Source organism: Impatiens glandulifera, chromosome 9 (assembly GCF_907164915.1).
Source record: "Impatiens glandulifera chromosome 9, dImpGla2.1, whole genome shotgun sequence".
NCBI classification, from domain to species: Eukaryota; Viridiplantae; Streptophyta; class Magnoliopsida; order Ericales; family Balsaminaceae; genus Impatiens; species Impatiens glandulifera.
This window is the reverse complement of record NC_061870.1, coordinates 22,496,364-22,504,551: the sequence shown is the minus strand read 5'-3', so window position 1 is coordinate 22,504,551 and position 8,188 is coordinate 22,496,364. Positions and strand designations below refer to the sequence as shown.

Below are 8,188 nucleotides of genomic sequence, written 5' to 3'. Positions count from 1 at the left end.
TTAACTTATCCTTTAAGCATATCCCATGTTACTATTATATTAGGGTATAACCTTGATTTGTAATTTGTATACCACATTCTTGCTTTGTCGATGAAATGCAATCGAGCAATTTTTGCCTTAATATTCGGAAGGGTGTTATCAATCGCAAAAAAATTCTTCTGCTAAATATATCCAACCATCCACATCTTTTCCATTGAATTTAGGAAAATCCATTCTTGTTAGAATTTTATGAATATGATATGGTCTTGGTTGTCCGAAATTGTGTTGATCATGATAATTGTTATATTCTTGAAATATAAAATTATCTTCTTCACGATTATGATCCCTTCTTGCATTTATACTATCCGGCTGAACATTGTTTATATTAGGAGTTTGAACGTTATTTATATGAACTCCTCTTATATTTAGATTAACTTTAATATTGGATTGTTATGATGCCCCCGATGTTATCTTAGAATGCCCTGATTGTTGTTAGTATTATTGTTGTTAATCTGTTGTATCATTGTTTCGATCGCCGTCTCGAATCCCTTTTGTAAAGTGTTGAATTGTGATTCTATTCGAGCATTAAGGTCATCGAAACTCTTTTTTAATACTTAATTGCTCATTGATTTATAGAACATAATCTTCTAAGCTTTGGATTATAGAATTATGTTCCTCCAAACATCCGTTGATGTGATCCAGGTTTTTCTTGGAATCTTGATTCTCCATTTTCGATCTTGTTCCAACCATGACGTGAATAACCAATTCTTGTTTCTTTTTCTTGTAGTGAAAATGGGGAAAAAATAAATTTCCAACGGTCAGAAGATCGTTAGTTCTAATACTAGTGTAATGTGTTGCTTTGTTGACGATGTTAAACAGGGATTGAGATAGTGAAATAGAATTAAGGAAGAGAGAAGATGACTGAACAAGAAAGAGGTGAAATCAAGAAGTAAGAAATAAGTAAGTATTTCATTAAATTAAAACGTAATCATGTTTTATGTGTTTAATCCTTTTATATCTTTTATATATAAGAGTAAGAGTATTTAGATAATTATTGAATGTTTCAGTAATTAATAATAAGCAAATTAATTATAAATGTTATGTTATAATTTCAGCCGTTGAATTGTCTTCAACTTCATATTGATCACATATTCTTTTGTTGAAACTCTTTAGACGTTAGGTTTAGACATTTAGGTTAGACGTTGTAACGTGCTGTTTCTTGACGATGTTAAACAGGGATGAAGATGGTGAAATGGAATCAAGGAAGAGATGAAATCAAGAAGTAAGAGAGAAGTGAGTTTTTCTATAAATCAAAACATAATCCTATTTTAAATTTTTAATCCCTTTATATATAAGAGTAAGGATATTTAGGTAATTATTAAATGTTTCAGTAATTAATAATAAACAAATTAATTATAAATGTTATGTTATAATTTTAGCAGTAGGATTGTCTTCAACTTCATCTTGACCACATATTCTTTTGTTGAAACTCTTTAGACGTTAGGTTTAGACATTTATGTTAGACAGTGTAAAATGCTGCTTCGTTGACGATGTTAAACAGGGATAGAAATGATGAAATGGAATTAAGAAAGAGATGAGAACAAGACTAAATAAGAAAGAGATTAAATCAAGAAGTAAGAAAGAATTGAGTTTTTCATTAAATCAAGACGTAATCCTATTTTACATGTTTAATCCCTTTATATATAAGAGTAAGGATATTTAAATAATTATTGAATGTCTCAGTAATTAATAATAAACAAATTAATTATAAATGTTATGTTATAATTTCAGTCATTGAATTGTCTTCAACTTCATCTTGACCACATATTCTTTTGTTGAAACTCTTTAGACGTTAGACTTAGACATTTAGGTTAGACATTGTAACGTGCTGCTTCGTTGAAGATGTTAAACAGGGATGGAGATGGTAAAATAGAATTAAGGAAAAGATGAGAAAAAGACTGAATAAAGAAGAGATGAAATTAAGAAGTAAGAAAGAAGTGAGTTTTCATTAAATCAAAACGTAATCCTATTTTACATGTTTAATCCCTTTATATATAAGAGTAAGGGTGTTTAGGTAATTATTGAATGTTTCAGTAATAAATAATAAGCAAATTAATTATAAATGTTATGTTATAATTTCAGTCGTTAGATTGTCTTCAACTTCATCTTGACCACATATTCTTTTGTTAAAACTCTTTAGACGTTAGGTTTAGATCGTAACATAATGTTTTTCTACATAGGTATTTGGAAAAGAAGTTTATATGGTCCTTTCTCTTGGATATAATGCAGATTCTCCAAACCAGATACGTAAACTATTGAAAATTTTATATGACCTTAAACAAACATCTAGACAGTAGAACAAAAAATTTAGTGAAAAACTTTTGAATTTTGGTTTTATCCAATCTTAAATTAATAACTATGACTTGAAATACATATGAAATACATCTTTCATTGAAAGATTATATTTTCACAATTAAAGACTTGAAAGAAGTAAAATATTTTTGGGATTAAAAATTGTAAGAAGCATTAAAAGAATTTATGTTAATCAAAGAAAATATTTTTGGGATTAAAAATTGTAAGAAGCATTAAAAGAATTTATGTTAATCAAAGAAAAGAAAATATACTTGAGATATAGTCAAATATTTTGGTTTATTAGGAGCTAAACCTGCTGACCTAATTTCTAGATCTGGTCTCTCAATGTGTCACATTAGGTTAGGTGTTAATCAACATAAGTCTGCCACGATATTATTTTAGTTTTATTTAATAATCAAAAGTAGAACGTTCTTCCTTCCTAGGTCTTTTAATTTATTAATCATTGCCGTCAATTTAGGTGGGATTAGTTTTTTTGGTTATAATAATGATCCCACATTCATGGATCAGGATTCATCCTATCTACTTACCGCCCCTACACCATTTTTCATAGCACTGTTAATTTTCAATAGTTGTCATGTTTTATAAATTTGTAAAATATTTATCTAAATAAAAAAATATATATATAGTTTTATTTATTTTGTCTCATCAAATTATAGAATATAATTCAGACCCATAACACAAATTTACAAAGATTATATACACACATTAAGCATTAATTTATAACCGATAGAACCGTTCATACCGAATTAGTCTAAATTGAACCAAAAATCAAATGAATTGAATATTAATCCTACAAAACTCAACGATCTCGATTACTCGGTTTAGTGATGGTTAAACTGTTTAACCCGCCTACATCCAGAAAATAGTTAAAATTTAATAAATATACCTAATTTAGTTATAACTTGTAGTTATACCTAAATAAATTTTTAATAATTAAATTTTCAACCATTTATATATGTAGTTTTGATTTTTTGAAAAGACATATTTTTAAAACCTATTATTTTGATAAATGAATAAAACCGATTAAACCAATTTAAAATAACTAGTAAACTAAAAATGACAAATTTTCTATAGATACTCTAACGATTTAGTTGTGCCTTACATTTTTTTTCTCAAATGTACAAACACACTGCTCAACCCACAATACAAATAACATATTTAATGTAAAATAATGAACACATTCATTTTTTTATTAAAAAATTATTATATATTTACAAGAATATTAAATGATTATAATTACAAATATTGATATATTAAATTAATGAAAAACCAAACAAATAAAAGACACTTAGATGATAAAATGTTAGATTTATTTCTAACTATAATTATAATTTTAAAATTTTAAATAAGTTATATATATTAATTTGAATATCTCATTCATTTTTTTGTAAACTTGTGCTTAATAAACTATTTTAATTTTTAATGTATTAAACATTTAAAAATAAGATAATAGATCATACAAATATTTATATTATTTTTATTTAGAGTTTTGAAAATTTTCTTTTTATTGTGAATCAATTTAGAAAAAGAAAAGATAGATTCAGCTCTCAATTTTTACAACAGTAAGAAATATAAATTATTGTTCAATCATATTATAAAAATTAATTTATAACAATATTGGTTGTAAAACTGTATGAACAAACTACAAAAACAAAATCTCAAGAAAATATAAAGTTTTCCGATTCCAAAATTTCTTTTCGAAATTCAGCAAAATTTAAGATGTTATTCTATACAAATATGAAATGTTCCAAACACCATCAATGTTTAACAATAAGGTCCGAAAATGTGAAGTTGGTTTCAGTATAAATCATAATCCTAACATGTAAGAAGTGAATACAACGAATAAAAAAACAACTAAGTTCAGTTCATAATATGCAACATGTCCATAAAAAAGATCGAGCCTGCTGAATCTGCTGTAGGATCTTACCTTCGATAAATAATCATAATGGTAACAAACCATTTATCTCGATGCAGAGTGTATATATTAGTTAGCCCCAACTCGATACGATCTTCCTCTGAAGGCAACGCCTGCACTCCTCTCATTCGAGGTTTCACTTCTTGGAGGAGGAACTCCAATTCTCCACCTAGACACTACCTTATGACTATTATAAAACAACAGTTAAGAAACTCAATGGGATGAAGACAATAAATTTGCCCCATTTGGAAACAGAATGATGGTTTCTCGACTGGATCGTGATCCAGATCCAAAAGTGTTTCCAAATGGGGTAATATCATATGAATAGATATAAAAACTTATTATGAACCGAGCAAAAAGGATACATCAAAAGAGGAGTCCTTAGCATGTTCTTTCCACCGGCCAGTGGATGCAAAACAGTCAAGAAGTAGTACAGATGGCCTGCAAGAATTCCCAGTAGATCTGGAAGAATCTTAGAACCGAAAATCACATCCATAGCAAGCATGGCCCATGGTAAATAAAATGCCTGCAAATCCAAACCATGCATCCTCAGCTTTCTCTTTTCTCTTTTTATTTAAAAATAAATAAAATTAGAAGTTCGAGGATAATGAATCTTCATGTAAAGATACCTTGAGAGTCACAAGACCATATAGGCTGATATTGGCATTTGGGTATTCTCTGCTCCAGACATAGAGAAGCATGAAGACTAGTGACACTCCCAAGAATGGTGTCCATAACCAAGGGATTGCAGACAATGCCTATAAGTAACACGACATTAAGTTAAACACCGCATAATTCCATAATGATAAGCGTATATGCATTCCAAAGTGGGTGAAAATGTTAAACAGGCATTGCTTATGTGATATTAACCAAAAGGACTATTTGACTAGCATTTCAATAAATCTTTCTATGGTGACCCTTTCATTCCTTTGGTTTCTTACTGGCACGTGGACAATAGACAGGATTTAAGAACCACCTCACAAAGGGTTTTACTATTTGTTTTCATAATAGTATAAGATATGAACCCCTCTTGACCTTTCATATAGGAATAATGAGGCCTCCAATCATAAAGTTGACACTAAAGATTTTTCAGGTTGGGCAGGAAAACTACAATGAATGGACAAAAATAACAGCAGATCCGATAGGGGGATTCAATAACTTAGAGCTTGTTTTATGCAAATAAACCGATATTTGGGGGGACAAAACCTTGTTTAATGAAAAAGTGGATTTTTGTGGTGTTTAGGGTCTTGTTCGATTGCAGACTGTTCTGGGCACACAGAAGAAGAGGGAACATGAAACTGTAGCATGTGCTTGAGAAGTGTTCAACAGAAGTTATAAATCATAACACAAAATGATAGATTGAACCCAAGACCCAGAGAAGTTCCACAAAATTATTCAAAATATTATTGACATTTGATCAAAATGGAAAAAACAGAAAATATGAGAACAGAGTAGACAAGCGCACCAGTAGTGTGAACGATCCGAATATCATCATCCACATGAAATCTGCAGTACGTCTCTGAAATGGTCCACTCTCGAGTTGAACTCCGTATCTTGCTCTGCATGACAAGGGTATAAAATATAAGATATTGAAGGATGAAAGACTAACAACAGACAAAGTCTCTTAACCTAAAGAGACAGTGCTTTAGCACGAAATAGAAAAAAGAAGGCACTTACATCATCAAGAGACGAATCCCAAAATTGACAGAGAATGGGCCGAGGAAAAAGAAGTTTGTCAGCAACCTCCATAACTAGACACAAAACAAAAAGACATGTCCAGACTCCAGAGTTACAAAGGCAATGAAAAACAACTAACAATCAGCCAAAACAGTAGATAACAGCTCATCACATGGAGAAGATTGAAAAATATAAGTGAAGGGAACAGAAACAAGTGGGACAACATGCTTCTATTTCTCACAATCATTAAATGGTCAAAATATTGTCAACATATTTTGTCTTGTCAAATAATTTAAAAGGAGACACAACGTATACCTCCAACCGATAAAAGGCACGTCCATACAATAGGGCAATATGTTCAGGGATGATCAATTGAATCTGACATGCTACAGTGAATGCAAAGCACAAGGTTCCGAAGGCCTTGCTTATAGGAGGAAGTGTCTTGTAATATCTGAAGCAAAGAGAAGAGACTAGAAATGTAAATAAGCGATAGAACAATAAGAGATAAAACAAACACATAATAGTTAGTAGAGTTAATAGGGAAAAAGAAACCTTGATTCAAAATGTCATTTTAACCAAGTTAACATTCTATAATGCAACAAATCAATGATATATTCACACAATAAAGGCTTAAGTGTTGACATAGAAAACCCATAATTTATTATGCAAACCTCAAGAACATTGAATAATATCACCATTGATACATGAATACCACCAATATCTAAAAAATATAATCCTCTCATACTGATAATCAAGAAACCATCAAGCAGCAGTAAAACTACACTACATTGTTACTGTTCAAGATCTTAAATGCAAGGCACCCTAAACCCATACTACTAGTATAACCAACCTTATCCCTTCTTCTAGCCTAGCGGTAACAAGAAGTGGATATCCTAAGCCTCCTTAAGATGTCCTGGATTGCAGCAAGTTCTGCGCCTGGTTAAGTGTATTTGCGGTTATTGCCACATTTTTAGTATAACCAACCTTAAATCTCCATTTCTCTATATTTCGGTTATCCTGGATTGCAGCAAGTTCTGCCGCCTGATTAAGTGTATTTGCGGTCTATATACTTAACCCTTTATTGCCACATTTTTAGTATAACCAACCTTAAATCTCCATTTCTCTATATTTCGGTTATCCATGTTAAAGTAGATTGAAAAATATTAAGTAAAATTCTAATTTACTAATGGTTGTCCATTGAGAAGATGAAAAGGAAAGAAAGGATCTTGTCTACACATTTTGATTATCTAAAACAAAGCATTAGCAAAATGAACATAACAGTAGATTAATCTACGCTTAAACATGGAAAAATATTGCCTAAAACTACAAGTCTTACAGATCAGAACCACAAATTTTCCTGTCTTTCAATAACTAAAATAATCAGATCCAGCTAGCCATGAACTAGGCGAACATAACAGAAATCAACTGAACTCAAGTCATAAGACTCATAACTAGTAAAAGCAAGGTTATATAACTTAATCATTTGTAAATCTAACCAAGATAGAGAAAGCAGGAAAAGTCCTCGGATTATAAGAGATTATAAGAAGCTCAATTGTGCAATATACAACAATTTCCATACATGTGGACGACAATAAGAATGGAAAAAAGGAATTACTCTGCTGGAGAAGACATTTCTGAGGCTCAAGCTCAGCAAGGTGATGATGATAGTTACCAGATCTCTTGAAATGGAATGATGAATGATTGATTATCAACGAAGCTTGTGCGAAATTGTTTGATTCGTTCAAGAACCAGAGAAATTGAAGAAATTAGAATCAAATCGAAGAGCTTCTCAAGTTGGAAACGTTCACGCAAAAAATCCCAGTCGCTAGAAACTTCGTAATCAAACTTCCCTTTTTTTTTTTCTTTTTTTTTTGTTATCAGTTTATCACACGTGCGCGTGAAGATAGAAAGGGGTCTATATGGGCCTAAATTAGTTTTGGGCTAAGACCATAAATCTAAAGGTAAGTTTACTTTATTTAGGCCCATATCTAAGAGATTTTGTTTTTTTTTTACTTAGGTAGAGAATTCTGAATTTTTTTTTTGTTGTTGTTAAGTTTGACCTTTATTAAAAAAAGTTGTTTAGAGTTTACTTAAATCATTATAGTTTAATTTAAAAAAATTATTAGTTATATATTATTATTATTTATATAATTAAGTATTTTATATTCTAATTATTTTTTAAAATTTATATATTTCAATATAAAATTAATTAAATAATAATAATAATAAATAAATAAATAAATA

The 8,188-nt window shown here is 30.0% G+C and overlaps 1 protein-coding gene across 1 annotated transcript; it reads right to left on the bottom strand.

The window, feature by feature from the left end:
* Positions 1 to 4,010: 4,010 nt before the first annotated feature.
* LOC124914773 (derlin-1) lies at positions 4,011 to 7,790 on the bottom strand. Its single transcript, XM_047455381.1, has 7 exons — positions 7,560 to 7,790; positions 6,260 to 6,395; positions 5,945 to 6,018; positions 5,733 to 5,826; positions 4,897 to 5,025; positions 4,633 to 4,793; positions 4,011 to 4,454 (listed from the first exon to the last, which is right to left on the bottom strand). The coding sequence occupies exons 1-7, from the start codon at positions 7,574 to 7,576 to the stop codon at positions 4,337 to 4,339; spliced, it is 729 nt and encodes a 242-aa protein (XP_047311337.1). The 5' UTR covers positions 7,577 to 7,790; the 3' UTR covers positions 4,011 to 4,336.
* Between the last annotated feature and the right edge of the window lie 398 nt (positions 7,791 to 8,188).